At 45.9% G+C, this 22292-nt stretch overlaps 1 protein-coding gene across 1 annotated transcript in view; it reads right to left on the reverse strand.

Annotated features, from left to right (window-relative positions):
• Positions 1-1415: 1415 nt before the first annotated feature.
• Positions 1416-22292, reverse strand: part of LOC119776812 (gastrula zinc finger protein XlCGF57.1-like) — a 30136-nt gene continuing 9259 nt past the window's right edge. Inside the window, exon 3 of the mRNA XM_038275430.1 lies at positions 1416-2974. Within this exon, the coding sequence (XP_038131358.1) occupies positions 1808-2974 (1167 nt within the window). The 3' untranslated portion in view covers positions 1416-1807. The remainder of the gene's footprint in view (positions 2975-22292) is intronic.

Genomic DNA, 22292 nt, shown 5'->3' on the forward strand with positions numbered 1-22292 from the left:
TAGCTTAATGTGGCTAACTGAGCGAGCTAACAGAGGCTAACCTGTTAGCTACTGCTAGCGCTCCTCAGCTCTTTATATCACAGTCTAACATGCCTTCATCCTGCAAGAACTGCTGAGCCCCTCCAGCCTCAGCAGCAGCTGGCCGCACCACTGGGGGTGCGTTCAAGAAGCAAACAGTGATGGAAAACATTCACCACAACTTCCAGTTAAAATAGAAGACTTTATTAACTAAGCATTATGTTTACATTTCCAGGACAACCAGGACTAAACCAGTCAGACTAAACCAGTCAGACTAAACCAGTCAGACTAAACCAGTCAGACTAAACCAGTCAGACTAAACCAATGAGACTAAACCAGTGAGACTAAACCAGTCAGACTAAACCAGTCAGACTAAACCAGTCAGACTAAACCAGTCAGACTAAACCAATGAGACTAAACCAGTGAGACTAAACCAGTCAGACTAAACCAGTCAGACTAAACCAGTCAAACTAAACCAGTGAGACTAAACCAGTGAGACTAAACCAGTCAGACTAAACCAGTCAGACTAAACCAGTGAGACTAAACCAGTGAGACTAAACCCGTCAGACTAAACCAGTCAGACTAAACCAGTCAAACTAAACCAGTGAGACTAAACCAGTGAGACTAAACCAGTCAGACTAAACCAGTGAGACTAAACCAGTCAGACTAAACCAGTCAGACTAAACCAGTCAGACTAAACCAGTGAGACTAAACCAGTCAGACTAAACCAGTGAGACTAAACCAGTCAGACTAAACCAGTCAGACTAAACCAGTCAGACTAAACCAGTACGAACACAGATGGAAGGCAAAGAGTTTAAATCCATTTAATCCTGTTTATCCTTTGAAATGATTTTTTCACCAGTCAGTGAATCAGAGGTAAAGAAAACATTTCATTCGATGTTATTTAAGCTACCGTGTCGCCTGCTGCTGAAGATCCTCAGTCATTCAGGTCAGTCGCTCCAAAAAAGGTCAACAGTTTGAAGACGTTTCTCTTCCCATCCAGGAAGCTTCTTCTGTTCAGAATGTCTGTGAGAATTACAGCGATTTCCTGATAGAAATTATATTTCTGGATGTTATTTATCATCGTCTGTGAACTGAAAGTCTTTCTGTTGCCTTAGAAACGGCATTTACAGTTGCATAGGAGCGGCTCTCACATTTAGGGAGGCAGACACCTACGGCAGCACAGAGCGGACAAACTAGTGACTGCAGAGATCGCCTCCATCACAGCGTACAATCTATACCCTACACAGAATAATAGCATCAAATAAACAGAATGGAATGGAAACAGAAGCCATGCTGTACCTCTGTTACTAGGCATGGCTGTAAATGACACGTAGCGTTAAATGACACGTAGCGTTAAATGACACGTAGCGTTAAATGACACGTAGCGTTAAATGACACGTAGCTTTAAATGACACACCGTAGCTTTAAATGATCCATCATTCAGCATTTACATCAAGATCTTTCATTTTCTGATTGTTCCTGAGCGAATGGGAACAGAGATCCAATCCATTGGAATTCAGATCGTTATTCCTAAACGTACATACTATAAAAATACAATAAGAACCTAAAAGAAAATCTCTAAAAAAAAACACAAATAAATGTTACATATCAAGGCACAAAGTAAACGGTTCAACATTTGAGTCCGATCGGTTTCCGATGTCAGCGATACGCTCAGCCCAGGCATTGGAACAACCTGGATCTCTAATTTGATCGGATTCATTCAACATGTGACGCCTGGAGAAGGAAGCTCCAGAACAGCTTCTCACCAATCTGAAGAAGAGACGTATTACTGAATCTCTCTCCACTGGGAAGAGTTTTTCTTTGCGTGGTTCCTCGTGTGTTTGCTGAATGAAGCTCTTGTTTTGAACCTGTTCCCACAGGTGTTACAGGAGAAAGGCCTTTCATCTGAGTGAGTCGTCATATGTTCAGCCAAACCAGATTTCTGAGTGAAACTTTTCCCACAGAGCGTGCAGGCAAACGGCTTCTCACCGGTGTGGATTCTGGCATGTCGATCAAGGTTAGCTTTATGAGTGAAGCTTTTTCCACAAGACGGACATTTGAAAGGCCTCTCACCTGTGTGAGTTTTCAGGTGTTTATTCAGTAAAGCTTTTATTTTAAAGGAATTTCCACAGATCATACAAGAAAAAGGTCTTTCGTCTGAGTGAGTTTTAATGTGTTCATTCAAATGACCTTTCTGAGCGAAACCTTTTCCACAAACGGTGCAGGAGAACGGCCTCCCGTCTGTGTGAACACTGATGTGTTTATTAAAATCAGATTTGCTAATAAAGCTTATTCCACAGTACAAACATTTAAAAGGCTTCTCCCCCGTGTGAATTACCATGTGTCTGTTTAAAAAGGTTCTTCTTTTGAAGGTTTTCCCACAGCTCTCACAGGAAAAGGGTCTTTCATCCGAGTGAGTGGTCAAGTGAGAATTCAATTTAGCTTTTTTGGAAAAACTTCTGCCACAAACGGTGCAGGAGAACGGCTTCTCCCCTGTGTGAGATCTGATGTGATGAACCAGATTGTATTTATTAGTGAATCCTTTCCCGCAGGAAAGGCATTCATAGATCTTCTCCTTTGTGTGAGTTCTCATGTGTTCGTTGAAATGATTTCTTCCCTTTAACGTTTTTCCACAGATTTTACAGAAGTAATGCCTTTCATCCGTGTGGTTTCTCATGTGATAAGACAAACTACATTTCTGAGAAAAAGTTTTGTTACAAATGGAACAGGAGAAGGGCTTCTCTCCTGTGTGAGTTCTGATGTGTCTGTCAAGAATAGATTCATAGTGAAAGCTTTTCCCACAGGTCAGACATTCATAAATCTTCCCACCTGAGTGACTTTTCACATAAACCATCAAAAGGCCTTTTTTTAGAAAGCTTTCTCCATAAGTCAGACATGGGAACGGTTTCTCTTCCACGTCTCCATCCTCCTGCTTGAGAAGCAGCTGCTCCTCCTGCTCAGTGATGGGGAGCTCCATGGTTTCCTCTTTAGTCCAGGGATCTTCTGGCTTTAGCTGCTCTTCTTTCATCTGCAGAGGTTCTGGTTCCTCTTGGTCCAAACTGGAATTCCTCTCCTGTTTCCAGAGCTGCTGCTCAGAGAAATCCTCCTCTTTTCCAACCTGCAGGAGGTCTGGAAAGACAAACACAGGAGAAAGACTTTATATTACTAAAGCATAACATCCTTTGATTTATTGTATAAATGATTTAGTTTTATATAGAAACGTCTAAGCAAATGATAGCAGAGGAACCAGAGTGGATGAGCCAATCCAAGAAGCTTCCAGTGATTGAAATACAGAGAAGGAGCCATGCAGAGAAAACCAAACATGTTCATTTTAATCCTGTTTATTAGCTTGGCTGGAATCACTGGAGGCATTGCTTGTGCATCTTTTCAAGGCTGCCATTGGCTGCTAAGGCGAATGACATCACTTCCTGTTTTGGTTGTTGTTCCTTGGTGCTTCTCAGGCTCTCTCCTTTTGGTCAATTCACCAACTTACTCCAAGTGTCCAGAAGTACTTTGAAAACCAGCTTCTACTGCTGAACTTTTCTGGTAGGAAGGAGTAGCTAGCCCAGGCTAGCGCTACACACACACACACACCCATGGGGGTGTGTGTATATATAGATATATATACAGAAGTTATTTAACAAATTAGCAGTGTTGCACAGACAGACAGCTCCCACATTAGGGTCACCTCAGCACTGAGGAATGGAGAAGACGAGCTGGACAATCAGTTTCCTCTCCTGGACTGAATGAAGACACTCGGGGTCTAATAAGCAAATGTGAAACATGTCAGACATTTAGAAAGAAAGAGAGCAAAGAACCATTGATAATATCTGATATTCCAGCATCAGCATGGCTGGAGGTGGGAATGGATTGGTTTCATTTTAAAGGTAAAGACTATTTAGTGATTATTATTCTGACTCTTTGGGGCTGCCTCTGTTAGCTATGAGGTCATTAACTGGGTCATAGCGCGTGCTAAACCAATCTTTGCAGGGCATTATGGTGACTGACAGTGGACCATGGTTAAGTTACAGAGAACAGCAGAAGTTTGCAGAACGGGAGATTTGAAGCAGGTAACATCATGAAGCTGAATGGAAAAGCAGAGAAAGGAGTTCATGTTCTAAAGCAGAAAGCAGCAGATGGTAACTCTGACCCGTATTTAGCTTTATTAAGGTGCATTTTCACCTGCCGAACCTTTGATGAGTCACAAGACCCACAAAACTCTGCACCTGGTTCATTACTGGAAAAGACATGGTCAAAGGTGGAGTAAAGAGAAGATGGAAGGAGTTCTGAGATGAAATCATCTCCGTCACGAGAACAGAGCAATGAATAAATGTAAAGAACAGGACAACAGAAGCACAGTCTGTGAGAGACCTGGCTGATGAGATCCATGAACAGAGACTGATCATTATCTACACGTTTATAACTCTGAGTTTTATTCATTCAGACCTCAGAGCTGCAAGGCAGACGGGTCTAAGAGAGAGAATCTATTCTAGAAAATAAATACTTCTCATAACATCCAGACTGTTTCTCAGGGATTATTCCATCACTGTCTGTGTTTTGGGTAACGTTTCTGCAGGGCTGAGCTCCACGCTGAGAGACAGGGCTGCTGGTGTCTTCTTCTCTGTTTACTTTGCAAAGTTAAATAAAATGCCCACTGAATGAAATCCATCAATCTCTATTTATTTGACTTTTTCCAGCAAACACTGAACATCAGATGAACCACTGATCTCGGGAGCGGGGTGGCCCCTCCTCCACCTCTTCATCCAGTTAGCTCCCACGGAGCTGCAGCTGCGCTGCATATAGCACCATTACAGGAGCATCCTGACATTCAGGCAGCCAGGTTTCAGTTAACAGAGCAAGATGAGGGTCCATTAGAAAATCATTGATTGGAAATCATTTTCTGACACATCTAATGGTCCATACAGTCAGTTAATGGCTGGTGGTCAGACCAGCATACCCATAGTCAATCCCTTTAGTTCAGAATGAAAACTGCCTCAGCAGGCATGTATACCTTTAGTCCTTTACAAAAAATAACTATTTACTTACTTTTTGGTGTTTTTTGAAGCGTATGTCGATCTGACCTTAAATTGTTTTTTTGTATATGACTAAAGGGAAACACGTCCACTGAGGAAGCTTAAAGTCGTAGAGAAGCGGCTGTTCCAACCGTTACATTTCTGAATTCTCCTGATTGGTGCCCAACTTTACACCAGTGAATAAAGTGAATGTGATTGGTCGATTATCAAGGGGGCGGGATTGTTGTGGCGGAAGGTTCGCAAGCAGGTTTGGTTGTGGCTGGTTTGTGGGAAGCATCATGCTAACCAGTTAGCATCTTAGTGCTAGCAGGTTCCCAATGGGAAATTCCATTGGGACCAAGTAGCACTAAATTGGTGACTTAGAAACGACGCTGTCAAGGAACGCTATGGACAGCGGAAACATGCAAGAGGAGGAGAGTTTAGTGTCGGAGGTCGTGGATGAGTCTCCTCCGTCATCCATTTTTTATTTAGAGGAGGAAAGCGGGGACGAAGATGTTGTGGAAGAGGACGCCAGGGCGGCAGAAGCTTGGTTTGGTGTAGAAGGCTTCCAGCCGTACATGTTTGAGCCCTTGCCTCGCAACGCTGCCAGTTCTGTTAGCTCTACGCCTGCCGAAGACACAGACGTCCATCCCCGTGAACACTGGGACGCAACTCAATGGGAAAGGAAAGGATTCTGGTTTCAACCGTTGCGTATATTAGCTGCGACATATGAATCAAGATGCTATGACCGAAAACATTTGATTGACAGATGACCGTTGATATATGATTGGATGAATTTAGGTGTTCAGGCTGACGTAGAACTAACTGGCCTGCAGAAGATAACGGAAAAAAAAGATTTTAATGATCTAAACAGCTGAATGGTCATCCTGAATGATGTAATGCCCTCTGAGCTAGATAGGTGGCGCATGTGCTTTATATAACAGCCTAGTGTTGAACATACAGATGTATAGTGCAGTATGAACACAGTTGTGTACGCCTGTAATACGAGTTTCCAGGTTGATTAGATAAACCCCGCCCCCTTCAAGTACCCATGTGTTTATTGAGGAACCCACAACACAATATAGTCATTTTCTAACTTTCTAACTATTTTTTGTGCAAAACTAAAGGAATGCTGGAATCCCAACAGGAAATATCCCTACGTCATTCAGGTTTAAATCCAAGAGCGGAAAGGAAATCGGTCTGTTTCCTTGGGTTTCGCCGCCTATCTGCAGGAGGATGCCTTTGCCCTCCATAGCCGTAAGAATCCTTCCTGGCTTTTTAAAAGCCCATCAAGGTCCTCTGCTGCAGCATCAGACTGATCTAACCCCCCCCTCCTTCCCCGGGCTGCTAGTCTCAAAGTAAAACCCATCCACTTTTCCATTTGACGCTTTAATGAGGTGCAGCTGTCGGGTGAAAGAGAGAAATGTTGATCTGATGCTGATGTTTAAGCTGTGCTGGTTAGAAGAAATCTGCTCTAATGGCTGAAATATGATGCTGGGAAAGCTGAGGGAGACATTCCTTCTTTTCTTTCCTTCTCTGCTCTAAGGTTAGTTCATAGTGAACGTGGTTGAAAACAATCTATTGTTACACTCTGACCCCCCTCCCTGTTTGCTGAATGAGCTTCTGCTGCTGCTGTTAATGCATTTTAGCCATTTGAAGCTGAATGTATTTATGTTGTTTTAATTGCACTGTTATCATCACACCTGCTGCTGTTCTAACAGACATTATTGAGAGTATTAACATCTGGCCTATCCTGGACAATCTCAGACGCCAGTTAAATGGACTCTTAGGGTTTGATTCTTTTTGTTTCTTAAAACTAGTCATTAAATCTACCACGCCTTTATGTTCTAATAGCATGTAGTGTTTGGATAGATGTTAGATCCTGAATTATTAGAATAAATAACATTCTACTAACTGGTAGTGGTTTGTGATTCATATATACGTAGGGCTGGGTACCGGTTCCTGAACGATACTTTTTTCGATACCAGTTTTATAATATCAATTCGAAGAAAAAGAAAATTACACAACATAATAACGTACAAATCTTGAGTTTTATTTTAAGCTGATTTTTCCGTTTACATTTTTCCTCTTTTTTTTTCAGTGAAGAAGAACAGCTGCAAACAAGTCAGTGTCTAATATTCACTGTTACATTGTGAGGACCTTTTTACTCAGCAGTTTTCCTTTAGAAAAATGAACATGTCTGCTTTCTCAGGAGACAAACGAGCCCGTTGAATGGGATCCTACTGACAGCGACCCGCTGGGATGGGGGGGTCTGAGCGGCTCCCACAGAAATATTGGAAGGCAGGATGAACTGACTGCACTGATTAAGTTTTCAGGTGGATTTTCTCACTTAAAAAGATAACAAAACTACTTTATTCCCACTGATCACAGCAAATATAGCTGCAAGGCAGAGAAAGGATAGAGTAGCTCCGCCCAACGCGCGTCAGAGCTACTTTTCGACCGCGCAGCCAGAGCAGCAAAGCTGCTTCAGCCGCGCATCAGAAGCTGGTAGAAGCAGCAAAAAGGAAGCAGCAGACGTGATTTTGCTGCTCCTGCTGCGTCCAGTTTGAAAGCAGCATGATTCACTCCGCTCTGGCTTTGCTCCGCCCACGGGCTGCTGAGAGGAGGATGGTGGCGCCGGCTGTGGTCCGCTCTTCTTGCAGTCAAACACCGAGCAACTTTCTGCTCTAAAATTGTTTCCGTGCACGATGTATTGCATTTCGCACTATTAGCATCAGTCTTAATAAAGTGAAGCCGCACTTTTGACCTGGGGGGCATTTTAAAGGGGTTCCACGACGCTGCAACCAGTTCACAACAGATACACATGAACCCTGGCTGTAGGCGGGACCACCTGTGGATTTTTCCTGGATGACGCAATCACGTTAAGTGTCACAGCCAATCACCGAAACTTGGTACCGAAAGACGAGGCATGTTTGATACTCTGTAGAACCGAAGCATTTCAGTCGGTACCATAAAAGAACCGAAGTTCGGTACCCAGCCCTCTATATACGGATGGTTTATCACTCATTTCCAGGGGCGGATCTAGACAAATATTTATGGGGTGGCGAGGGGGGCAGGAATTTTTTAGGGGTGGCAACATATGGCATTTGTTTACACTGAATTTAATCACAGTTATCACAGTTTGGTGAGAATAATATGTACAGTAATAGCGTTTCATGTGAAACAGTTCATATTAATAATACATCATTAATAATACATCGTACAATGTGATCTCACTTAATAGGAGATAGAAGAATGATAACACTACTTCTAGAGGGGCTTTATCACAGGTATTAAGGTAAGACACAGGTGCTGAGGTGCAGATGTGTGAGATTGACTGTCAGAGAGGCAGCTTTGCAGCATTTGACCAAGAAGAAACTATAGAAAGAAAAAGTTCCCCATCATAGATCTATGGACTGAGCTGTACTAAAGTGAGCAGAACTACACAGTAGAAATAAATGGGTCAAGGCACCCGAACAAGGTACCAGACATCCATGTATTGTTTACTCTGAACACACATTTACCCCATTTGTTCCTCAGTAACTACATACAGCAGTTATAGAAACATGAAAGGGACATTTCATGCATGTAGATCTGCTGTAGGTAGAGCTGTATATGGAGGACCAACTCCGCCATATTTAAAAATAAATACAGAAATAAATAAATGCTCAATAAATAAACATACAATTAATTGCCACCAAAAATACAATCAACAAATAAATGTAATTAGATATTATATTATAATGGCAGGCAGAAATGTGAAAAGGGCAGGCAGAAAGAAATAGCGGCGAAGAAATAACTAGGGTAAAAAAATACAAAGGAAGAATAAAACAGACAAAAATATGATAACATGCACATAAATAAATACTTAAAAATATAAGTAATTAAAAAATGAAGTTGAAGATAATAAATGACAAAAAAATAAATAAGGTAAATATAGAGGCTAAGCCAAAGCTTTAAGCCCCTGAGGTGGTACACCAGGGTAAAGTTGACACGCCGATTACTTAGCCGCTTAATTGAAATGAGAGCCGTCCTTGATGTTAGTGCAGGTAATCCATTTATTTCCATGACTCGGCAATGTTGACAATAACACCGCATACATTGTTTCTGCGATCCGCATAGCTCTCACTTCTGTATCGGTAGTATTGCTTTGCGTTGCGTTGCGGTCAAAAACTGTTTCCCCCTTTCGGGTGGAACACACCTGTCCTCATCAACACCGGATCATACTTATATAGACAGCTGACAGATCATGTGACCCAAACCATTTGGAATACAGAAATTCATAATCTGCTCCTACACACCGGCCCCTAATTGTTATGGCAGGCAGACGTAACAATTATATGCAATAACAATAGGAGCAAATGAATACATAACTGTTGATTTACACCCCCTGTATCAAACAAAGTTTGGTAATAGGTCTTTCAATGATATTGTTCTTTGTCTGCAGTTTTACAGATCGCACCATGCCTTTTTTATCAGAAAAAACCGATATTACTTTAGCAAGAGGCCAGGAGCCATGTGGGGCAGATGAATCCATGATGACGACGACATCTCCAGATTTCAAATTTTGCTTCTGTTGATTCCACTTCTGTCTTTCTTGCAATAGGGGCAAATACTCCTTGATCCAGCGTTTCCAAAATAAATCTGAGATGTATTGAACTTGTCTCCAACGACGCTTCACATACATATCTGACGGTTCAAACAGCCCAGGTGGTAAGGCAGGTTTTCCTTTTAGTAGCAGTAGATGATTTGGTGTGAGAGGTTCCAAGTCATTTGGCTCATCTGATAGCCTTGTTATTGGACGATCATTCAATATGGCCTCTATTTCACACATAACAGTATGAAGTCCATCGTCATCCAATCGTTGCTGTCTTAAAACGGAGTTGAGGATGCGCCTAACAAGGCGTATCATACGTTCCCAGACTCCACCATGATGGGATCCTGCTGGTGGATTGAAACTCCATTCAACTCCAGATGGCGTAAGAGCATCTTGAATCCGTTTATGATCCAATGAAGCGAGAGCTTGCCTCAACTCCCGTTCGGCTCCAACAAAATTTGTCCCATTGTCCGACCTGATGTGAACAGCTTGACCCCCTCTGCTGATAAAACGACGTATTGCATTAATGCAGGCATCTGTTTCGAGGGAGTTTGCTACTTCCAAGTGTATTGCTCTGCTCGTCATACAGGTGAATATCACACCATATCGTTTGCATTGTTTTCTGCCTTGCTTGATTTCAACAGGTCCAAAATAATCCACTCCAACATTTGTAAATGGAGGCAAATCAGGAACAAGTCTCTCTTTTGGAAGATCCGCCATCTTCTGCTCCAAAGCTCTCCCATTAAAACGTCTGCAATTGCGGCATTCAGATATGATTTTTCTCACTGCTGCATTTGCATTGGTGATCCAATATTTCCTCCTAAGAGTTGACAGAGTATGGTTTCGTCCACTGTGTCCCAACAACTGATGAATATGTTTAAGAATGAGCCTGGAGATATGCTGATCTTTAGAGAGAATAAGAGGGTGTTTTTCTTCCATGGGCATTGCTCCTTTACTTAACCTTCCTCCAACTCTCAACAGCCCATTATCCAACATAGGGTCCAGTTTATAGATGGAACTCTGTTTGCTTACTGTTCCAGTCTTGGACAGCAAGCAGGAAATTTCATTTTCGAACCTCTGCTGCTGACAATAGCGTACAATGGCCAACTCAGCTTCCAACAGATCCTTGGGCTTTAAGGCGTTGCCCTTTGATGTCACTGCAGCCTTTTTTCCTTTCACTTGCCCATTATTAAGATCAGGGTCTTTCAAATGAGCTGTTTGTCGAATGAGCTGCAACAAATGGGTTTTCAGTCTGAGAAACCAGGCAACAGAAATCTTGAGTTTCCTCCATTCGGAAAAGTAGTTAATAAGAAAATCAGTGGGCTTAATTGAATCAGTGACAGCACAGTTCACAAGAGCATCCCTTTTGAGCTCTGGATCATTGGAGTCCATCTTGTTATCAACAGGATTCTCTGGCCAGAATCCCTCAGGCTTCCAAAGAAAGCTGGGGCCCTCAATCCAAATGTGGTTAGTCAGAAAACGGGTCGGTTTGATTCCCCTTGATGCAGCATCGGCTGGGTTGTCATTGGAACCAACATGCCTCCATTGGGAAGGGCTTGAAATCTCTCTTATTGTTGAGATCCGATTTGCCACAAAGGTTTGGAAACGTTTATCCTCATTGTTGATGTATTTCAGAACTGATGTACTGTCCGTCCAAAACACAGATTCATCCAGCTGCATTTGAAGCTCTGCCTTTAGCATCACGTCCACTCTGGCAGCCAAAACTGCGGCTGTAAGTTCCAGTCTTGGGATCGTCACAGTTTTTAAAGGCGCTACTCTGGCCTTTCCTAGTAAGAAAGCTACATTAATATGATCCTTGTTGTCTTTCAACCGGATGTATGTTACAGTTCCATAGCCATCTTTACTGGCATCAGCGAAATGATGTAACTGGCAGTATTTGAGGTTCCCAAAATCTTTTGGTTTCATACATCTTGCTACTTTGAATGAAGCCAGTAACTTGACCTCCTGCAACCACTGTTCCCACCGTTTTAAAATATCCAGTGGGATGACATCATCCCATCCACAGCTCCTCCTACAGAGCTCTTGCTGCATCATCTTAGCAGGTAGGATGGCTGGAGACAGAAAACCCAAAGGATCGTATACTGAACTGGTGATGGACAGCATGCCACGTCTAGTTGGAGACTGACGTTTCATCTCCATCTTAAATCTGAAGGAGTCTGACTCAACACACCACAGTAGACCTAAAGCTCTTTCAGCTGGGAGGTCATCGCGATCCAAATTGAGCTCTTTTAAATCCTTTGCCCAGTGTTCTTCTGGGATAGACTGCAACACTGCTCGACTGTTACTGATCCATTTCTCCAACTGAAATCCACCTCTTTTACAGAGAGCATTTAGTTCATTCACCATTTTTATGGCCTCTTCCTCTGAACCCAAACTCATCAGGCAGTCATCAACATAAAAGTTTTGCTTGACAGCAAGAACAGCTTGATCAGAAAAATCATCTTTGTTGTCATCTGCAGTTTTCTTTAGCGCATAGCTAGCGCAACTTGGAGAGGAAACGGCTCCAAACAAGTGCACAGTCATTCTGTAGACTTTCAGTTCTCTGCTGATGTCTCCTTCTGGCCACCAGAGAAAGCGCAGAAAGTCTCTGTCTTGTTCTGCAACCTTCACCTGATGGAACATGGCCTGAATGTCACCCATAAATGCTACAGTCTCCTGCCTGAAGTGAAGGAGTACTCCAAGCAAGGAGCTGGTAAGGTTCGGTCCTTGTAGCAGTTCTTTATTTAATGATGTTCCTTGATAAGTGGCTCCACAATCAAACACCACTCTTAACGAACCTTTTTTTGGGTGAAAAACACCATGGTGAGGAATGTACCATACTTTCCCAACTGTACCTTTCAACTGTTGATCTGGTACTTGCTCGGCATAACCCTTTTTAATGACATCCTGGAGGCAACTTGAATATTCCTCATGAAGTCGAGAGTCATTTATAAACCTCCTTCTTAATCCAAGTATCCTCTGCTTGGCTACAGAGTAGCTATTTGGTAGCATAGCATCTGTGTTCTTAAAGGGCAGTTTAAGACAATATTTCTTATCCTGTAAAGTTGAAGAGGATTCCATGATTTCCATAAAACGAATGTCTTCTCTTGACATTTCACTTTTCTCTGAGGTTTTTTCATTGAAGTCATGGTCATACTGATTGTTGAGCAGGAACTCCAAGTTAGATACAGAGATCTTGTTCACTAGAGCAGAACGCGGCTTCACTTCAGTGCTGCTGTTATTTCCATCTTCATTCAATGGACCATTTATCACCCAGCCCAACACTGTCCTTAGAGCATATGGGCCCTCTCCACAACTGTTGACCACTTCCCAAGGCTCTAATATCTTGGGAGCGTTGGTTCCTATCAACAAGTCAACATTGGCCTTTATGGTGGGGATTTGAACCTTTGACAAATAGGGCCATCTTTCTATTTCTGCAGCAGTAACAATATTATCTGAAGTGACTGGCATTTGCTTCTGCGTAAGGACTTCTGGCAGAGGATAAAAGTTGTTTCCATTCAACCCTGATACCTCAATGCCAGACAATGAATAAGCAGTAACAACCTTTTCCTGCCCCATTGTTTTTAAGAGAAAGTTAGTCCTTTTCCCTGTGATGTTTAATCTTTGCATAAGCTGTTCTGAACAAAATGTAGCTGTACTACCAGGATCTAAAAGAGCGTATGTCTGTAGGACATTCACTCCCTTGGCTGACTTTACTTGCACTGGAATGATTGACAGAATACAGCGACTCTTTCCGGACCCTGTATGTCCACATGTCTGGGGAAGAGTTGATGGTTTAACTCCTGTTGGCTCTTTTATTGGTTCAGGCTCAGAATTTGCCTTTGGAATATGCAACACAGTTGGGTGTAGTTGATCACAAATTTCACAGATTAAACGTTTATTACAATCTCTGCTGATGTGACCAGTACACAAGCATCCAAAACAAATCCCTTTGTCCTTCAAAAGATGGATTTTCTCTCTGTGTTTCTTGTTTTTGAACTGTTGGCATTTATTTATAAGGTGAGCACATGAACAACAATGACAGTATGGCTTTTGTGTCTTTGATCCATCTTCAGAATAATCCACTGATGTTGCTGTGGTAGAAAAACTACTCCCTTTACTTCTGATCCTTGACTGTAGCTTGAAGCTGCTGGAAGACCTCAGGCCAGCTGTATGTTGTGGTCCATACACTTCAATGTCACCAAAAATTGGATCAGACAGGATCCTCACATGTTTCTCCAGAAATACAACCAGATCAATAAAATGAGCTCTGTGGTCATATGATTCCAAAATATCATGAGCAACAGCTCTCCATCTCTCTCTGAGTTTGTATGGGAGCTTGGAAAGGACCATTTTCATGTTATTTGGCATATCCAACTCCTGCATATAATGAAGTTCTTCTATCACATTGCAACATCCTCGTAGAAACAAAGCATAAGCTTGTAGAGCTTTAACATCCTCTGATTTTATTGATGGCCAGTTCAGAGCTTTGTTTATATAAGCAGTTGCTATTTTGTATTCATTTCCAAAATGGTCCAGCAGAAGACCTTTTGCTACAATGTAGCCACGTTCAGGATCCATATGTTGGCAGCTGCGGACCAGTTCCTTAGGCTGTCCTGCAGTGAATTGCTCCAAATAATACAGTCAGCTTTACTGGCTTTGTTTTCCACTCCATGTTCAAACGCTTTAATGAAAGCTTTATATTGAAATGGATCTCCTTCAAACACTGGAATGTCTCGTGGTGGTAAAGACAGTAGACGCTGTTGATGCACAAGTGCAGCAGTTATTTCATTTTGCTTATGCACAATAGTGACAACATCTCCATTTTGAACTTGATCGGTTTGATGACTTATTCTTTGTCTGGTTTGATTTTCACAAGACGTTTTTACATCATGTTGTAAAACATATGATTTTTTAAAGTCCATTTGATCATGTGCATCAAAATGCTGCTTGCTCACAGAACTTTTCATTTCAGTCCGTTTTGGTCGCACATCCATTGTTTCCAGTTTGGTTGGTGTTGGTACTGCATTTCTTTGCTGCATCACTTTGCATGCTGCAGGATAATAATCCTTTGCCATGGCATTAAGAGTTTTATCTGATGTGAGTTTCATTTTTTGCCTTTCAAAATAAGAGTTCATTCCGTCAGTTGGTGCACGGGAAAGACACTGTTCATCAGAAGCCTGCAAAACTGCCAACTTTGCAGTAGACGCAGCTAGCTCAGTTTCTAGCTCAAGCTGTTCTTTTTTCCTTTTTATCAGTTGCTCCTGTTCCTCCAGTGCATGACGTTCCTTCAAAACAGCCATTCTTGCAACCAGTGCAGCGCGCTCTGCTGCAGCTTTTATTTGTGCAGAGGAAGTTGTACTTGACCGATTGCTGGTAACACTTTTACTATAATGTTTACACACATTAGAAACACTATCATTAGGCCTAATATCATCGTTATCCAACCCATCATGATTAATATCAGCACCAATATTTAAATGACCAACACTTTCATTTTTAAGTTCATCATCTTCTTTTGATTTAACCCACCTTTTCACCTTTTCAGCAAATTCATCAGTGAACAACATTTTTGCTTTAAACCATATTTCATGTTTTTCTTTCTCCTCAACCGGCAATAAATTCATTAATGAATCATGTATGCATCTTATTTCAACACACAAGTCAATGTAACCATCAAGAAACGTTCGAACTTCTGATACCAAACCATTTTGCATCAACTCTTGTATCTTTTCCTTTAAATTGCTAGCTTTATTTAGATTAGCCTTTCTATCAGCTTGCAACCGATCTAACCGATTGGCAATTGCTTTAGCAGAAAGTTTAACCACTCGTTTGCCCATTTGTGTGTCACAACTGCTGGTCAGAAAGTCCTGTTTGTCAGCAGTAGATGGCGCACTAGCACCTGCTGGTAAATCCACGTCCGCTATGCAATCCTCCATAATAAAAGTCCGTCAGTCAATAGATTGCAACCAGTTAATTGATACAAAGTTCCTCCACTTCAGCAACCAATGCATTGGATTTATGCCATTATGTGTGCACACGTTTAGATTTAGATTCAGATGGCCATCTTACTAATTGTAGCGCTACACATACCTATTTGATGCGTGCATTTCAAATCCAGCAACGAGGAAATCCCAGGTGTCCTCCTGAACGCCGATCCTGTCCGACGTCACCCCAGGCTGCAGATGAGCTGATGCCAATCAGCTGACGCTCCGTTCCCAACACACAGGCTCCATCTGCGTCCCTCGTCGTAGACAAACGCCATCTAAAGTTCCTTCTCCACGATCAGTTCTTTTCATAAACAGTTTTTGACTTTTGTATAGAGGCTAAGCCAAAGCTTTAAGCCCCTGAGGTGGTACACCAGGGTAAAGTTGACACGCCGATTACTTAGCCGCTTAATTGAAATGAGAGCCGTCCTTGATGTTAGTGCAGGTAATCCATTTATTTCCATGACTCGGCAATGTTGACAATAACACCGCATACATTGTTTCTGCGATCCGCATAGCTCTCACTTCTGTATCGGTAGTATTGCTTTGCGTTGCGTTGCGGTCAAAAACTGTTTCCCCCTTTCGGGTGGAACACACCTGTCCTCATCAACACCGGATCATACTTATGTAGACAGCTGACAGATCATGTGACCCAAACCATTTGGAATACAGAAATTCATAATCTGCTCCTACAGTAAATATTAAAAAGGCAAAGAAATAAAGAAGCCAATTAAAAGAGTTATATACCTTTATGACTAGCTGTAAAATTTAATTTCTACTTACATTTATTTGTTGTTTGTATTTTTGGTGGCAATTAATTGTATGCTTATTTATTTATTGAGCATTTATTTATTTCTGTATTTATTTTTAAATATGGCAGAGTTGGTCCTCCATACTGCTGTATCAACAAATCAACAAAAAGGCGGGTTCTGTTTGTTACATCAAAATCTCCACAAATCTGAAAAGAAGCAACATAAAAATACATTTTGCTTGTGAGTAGGTTCATACGGGTCATTTCTGGATAGTTTCATATTATTTATACAAAAAAAGAAACAACAACACTGCTTCATATTAAGCAGGATTCACACCAGTATCACATTTTAACTTTTAACACTTTTGGTTTTATTAAAGGAAATATCAGATTTTCTCAGGTGCCAAAACAAAATGTAGCAGCTCTGTAAAGGTTCACCAGAGATCATAACATAAAGTTAACATGACTATAACAGCTGAATGCAGTGATTTCTATGTTGCTCAGCAAAACGCTTCACAACTTTATCTAGATCCAATGTCTTTTTGCGTTTTGATTTGAGTTCAACCAAACTTGATCGTCTCTTTTCTGTCATAGTTGACCGCAAATATGTCTTAATGAGCCTGAGACGTCAGGCCTAACTAACATCATAGTTAGAGAAATAACGTTCTGCAACCTGATTTTATTCATCTGTAAATCAGCATTGCAGCTATGCTAGCAACATTGTGCTTTCATTATGATTTCATTTCTCCATAGATAGTTAATCAGTTTTTACCTGTTTCATCCCGTGTCTCCTCTCCCCATCACCCCTGGCTCCCTCGCTTTGCCCCATTCGGTTTTCAAAACAATCAGTCTCAGTCGCTCTCTGTCATCTTGTGCTGCATTCACTGCAGTCCGACATTGGAAATTAGCGGTCGTAATTCTCAAATTATCCATAATTTATAAGCCTCACCACCCCTACCGCCAACTGGGGTGGCAGCTGGGGTGGCAAGGCTGTCATTTAGGGGGGCATTTGCCCCCCTATGCCACCCCAGTAGATCCGCCTATGCTCAGGTCAGATCCATCCCCTTTTTTTGGTGTGAATAAACAGAGATAAAAGGTTGTTTATTGATAATGAATAGCTCTGCTGATAACCCAGCCTGGGTCACTAGATGGTGGAGACCTGGACTTTAACAGCCGGTCCAGGAACCCTCCAGAGGTGAAACTCCAATCCCTGGTTAGTAAGCAGATTAAAGCTATAATTATTCAACTAAGAACACTAAATTGATTTTGAATAAGTTAAATAATTAACTAGTTAATCAGTTATTCATTATCTGCAGGATATCATTTTGCACAGCAAGACTTTGATGGAATCGTAGACCAGTTAAGATCTTCCTCCGCCTGTCTGGATGTTTTAACCACAGCTTTCATAAAGAATGTTTTGGTAATTTAACTCGGATGATTCATTGAATTTGGAACAAAATGATTTTGAAGCAATTCTTCCAGAGCAGGCTGCTACTGCAGAACTACAGGCTGATCTGAAACCTGCCCTGAAACCAGCTGGATTCCTCCAAATAAAACCTTTATAACAAAGACGCCTGCAGGTCAGCCTTCAGGGCTGGCCACGGCACGGAGACCCTCAGGGGCATTAGCACCGCACGGAGACCCTCAGGGGCATCAGCGCCGCACGGAGACCCTCAGGGGCATCAGCGCCGCACGGAGACCCTCAGGGGCATCAGCATCATCAGCACCGCACGGAGACCCTCAGGGGCATCAGCACCGCACGGAGACCCTCAGGGGCATCAGCGCCGCACGGAGACCCTCAGAGGCATCAGCACCATCAGCACCGCACGGAGACCCTCAGTGGCATCAGCACCATCAGCACCGCACGGAGACCCTCAGAGGCATCAGCACCATCAGCACTGCACGGAGACCCTCAGAGGCATCAGCACCATCAGCACTGCACGGAGACCCTCAGAGGCATCAGCACCATCAGCACTGCACGGAGACCCTCAGAGGCATCAGCACCATCAGCACTGCACGGAGACCCTCAGAGGCATCAGCACCATCAGCACCGCACAGAGACCCTCAGAGGCATCAGCACCATCAGCACCGCACGGAGACCCTCAGAGGCATCAGCACCATCAGCACCGCACGGAGACCCTCAGTGGCATCAGCACCATCAGCACCGCACGGAGACCCTCAGAGGCATCAGCACCATCAGCACTGCACGGAGACCCTCAGAGGCATCAGCACCATCAGCACTGCACGGAGACCCTCAGAGGCATCAGCACCATCAGCACTGCACGGAGACCCTCAGAGGCATCAGCACCATCAGCACCGCACGGAGACCCTCAGAGGCATCAGCACCATCAGCACTGCACGGAGACCCTCAGGGGCATCAGCACCATCAGCACCGCACAGAGACCCTCAGGGGCATCAGCACCATCAGCACCGCACGGAGACCCTCAGGGGCATCAGCACCATCAGCACTGCACGGAGACCCTCAGTGGCATCAGCACCGCACACAGACCCTCAGAGGCATCAGCACCGCACACAGACCCTCAGAGGCATCAGCACCGCACGGAGACCCTCAGTGGCATCAGCACCGCACACAGACCCTCAGAGGCATCAGCACCGCACGGAGACCCTCAGAGGCATCAGCACCGCACACAGACCCTCAGAGGCATCAGCACCGCACGGAGACCCTCAGAGGCATCAGCACCATCAGCACTGCACGGAGACCCTCAGTGGCATCAGCACCGCACACAGACCCTCAGGGGCATCAGCACTGCACGGAGACCCTCAGAGGCATCAGCACCGCACGGAGACCCTCAGAGGCATCAGCACCATCAGCACTGCACGTAAACCCTCAGGGGCATCAGCACCATCAGCACCGCACGGAGACCCTCAGAGGCATCAGCACCATCAGCACTGCACGGAGACCCTCAGGGGCATCAGCACCATCAGCACTGCACGGAGACCCTCAGTGGCATCAGCACCGCACGGAGACCCTCAGAGGCATCAGCACCATCAGCACTGCACGGAGACCCTCAGAGGCATCAGCACCGCACGGAGACCCTCAGAGGCATCAGCACCATCAGCACTGCACGTAAACCCTCAGGGGCATCAGCACCATCAGCACCGCACGGAGACCCTCAGAGGCATCAGCACCATCAGCACTGCACGGAGACCCTCAGAGGCATCAGCACCATCAGCACCGCACGGAGACCCTCAGGGGCATCAGCACCATCAGCACTGCACGGAGACCCTCAGTGGCATCAGCACCATCAGCACCGCACGGAGACCCTCAGAGGCATCAGCACCATCAGCACCGCACGGAGACCCTCAGAGGCATCAGCACCATCAGCACTGCACGGAGACCCTCAGAGGCATCAGCACCATCAGCACTGCACGGAGACCCTCAGAGGCATCAGCACCATCAGCACTGCACGGAGACCCTCAGAGGCATCAGCACCATCAGCACCGCACAGAGACCCTCAGAGGCATCAGCACCATCAGCACCGCACGGAGACCCTCAGTGGCATCAGCACCATCAGCACCGCACGGAGACCCTCAGAGGCATCAGCACCATCAGCACTGCACGGAGACCCTCAGAGGCATCAGCACCATCAGCACTGCACGGAGACCCTCAGAGGCATCAGCACCATCAGCACTGCACGGAGACCCTCAGAGGCATCAGCACCATCAGCACTGCACGGAGACCCTCAGAGGCATCAGCACCATCAGCACTGCACGGAGACCCTCAGGGGCATCAGCACCATCAGCACCGCACAGAGAACCTCAGGGGCATCAGCACCATCAGCACCGCACGGAGACCCTCAGGGGCATCAGCACCATCAGCACTGCACGGAGACCCTCAGTGGCATCAGCACCGCACACAGACCCTCAGAGGCATCAGCACCGCACACAGACCCTCAGAGGCATCAGCACCGCACGGAGACCCTCAGTGGCATCAGCACCGCACACAGACCCTCAGAGGCATCAGCACCGCACGGAGACCCTCAGAGGCATCAGCACCGCACACAGACCCTCAGAGGCATCAGCACCGCACGGAGACCCTCAGAGGCATCAGCACCATCAGCACTGCACGGAGACCCTCAGTGGCATCAGCACCGCACACAGACCCTCAGGGGCATCAGCACTGCACGGAGACCCTCAGAGGCATCAGCACCGCACGGAGACCCTCAGAGGCATCAGCACCATCAGCACTGCACGTAAACCCTCAGGGGCATCAGCACCATCAGCACCGCACGGAGACCCTCAGAGGCATCAGCACCATCAGCACTGCACGGAGACCCTCAGGGGCATCAGCACCATCAGCACTGCACGGAGACCCTCAGGGGCATCAGCACCATCAGCACCGCACAGAGACCCTCAGAGGCATCAGCACCATCAGCACCGCACGGAGACCCTCAGAGGCATCAGCACCATCAGCACCGCACACAGACCCTCAGAGGCATCAGCACCATCAGCACCGCACGGAGACCCTCAGTGACATCAGCACCACACACAGACCCTCAGAGGCATCAGCACCATCAGCACTGCACGTAGACCCTCAGGGGCATCAGCACCATCAGCACCGCACGGAGACCCTCAGGGGCATCAGCACCATCAGCACTGCACGGAGACCCTCAGGGGCATCAGCACCATCAGCACCGCACGGAGACCCTCAGGGGCATCAGCACCATCAGCACCGCACGGAGACCCTCAGGGGCATCAGCACCATCAGCACTGCACGGAGACCCTCAGTGGCATCAGCACCGCACAGAGACCCTCAGTGGCATCAGCACCGCACACAGACCCTCAGAGGCATCAGCACCGCACGGAGACCCTCAGAGGCATCAGCACCATCAGCACTGCACGGAGACCCTCAGGGGCATCAGCACCATCAGCACTGCACGGAGACCCTCAGGGGCATCAGCACCATCAGCAACGCACAGAGACCCTCAGGGGCATCAGCACCATCAGCACCGCACGGAGACCCTCAGGGGCATCAGCACCATCAGCACCGCACGGAGACCCTCAGGGGCATCAGCACCATCAGCACCACACGGAGACCCTCAGGGGCATCAGCACCATCAGCACCACACGGAGACCCTCAGGGGCATCAGCACCATCAGCACCGCACGGAGACCCTCAGGGGCATCAGCACCGCACGGAGACCCTCAGGGGCATCAGCACCATCAGCACCGCACAGAGACCCTCAGAGGCATCAGCACCATCAGCACCGCACGGAGACCCTCAGGGGCATCAGCACCATCAGCACCGCACGGAGACCCTCAGGGGCATCAGCACCATCAGCACCACACGGAGACCCTCAGGGGCATCAGCACCATCAGCACCGCACAGAGACCCTCAGGGGCATCAGCACCATCAGCACCGCACGGAGACCCTCAGGGGCATCAGCACCATCAGCACTGCACAGAGACCCTCAGGGGCATCAGCACCATCAGCACCGCACAGAGACCCTCAGGGGCATCAGCACCATCAGCACTGCACGGAGACCCTCAGGGGCATCAGCACCATCAGCACCGCACAGAGACCCTCAGAGGCATCAGCACCATCAGCACCGCACAGAGACCCTCAGGGGCATCAGCACCATCAGCACGATACGGAGACCCTCAGGGGCATCAGCACCATCAGCACGATACGGAGACCCTCAGGGGCATCAGCACCATCAGCACCGCATGGAGACCCTCAGTGGCATCAGCACCATCAGCACCGCACAGAGACCCTCAGGGGCATCAGCACCATCAGCACCGCATGGAGACCCTCAGTGGCATCAGCACCATCAGCACCGCACAGAGACCCTCAGGGGCATCAGCACCATCAGCACCGCATGGAGACCCTCAGTGGCATCAGCACCATCAGCACCGCACAGAGACCCTCAGTGGCATCAGCACCATCAGCACCGCACAGAGACC

Source organism: Cyprinodon tularosa, unplaced genomic scaffold (genome assembly GCF_016077235.1).
Source record: "Cyprinodon tularosa strain WSP-4 unplaced genomic scaffold, ASM1607723v1 ctg958, whole genome shotgun sequence".
Taxonomy (NCBI): domain Eukaryota; kingdom Metazoa; phylum Chordata; class Actinopteri; order Cyprinodontiformes; family Cyprinodontidae; genus Cyprinodon; species Cyprinodon tularosa.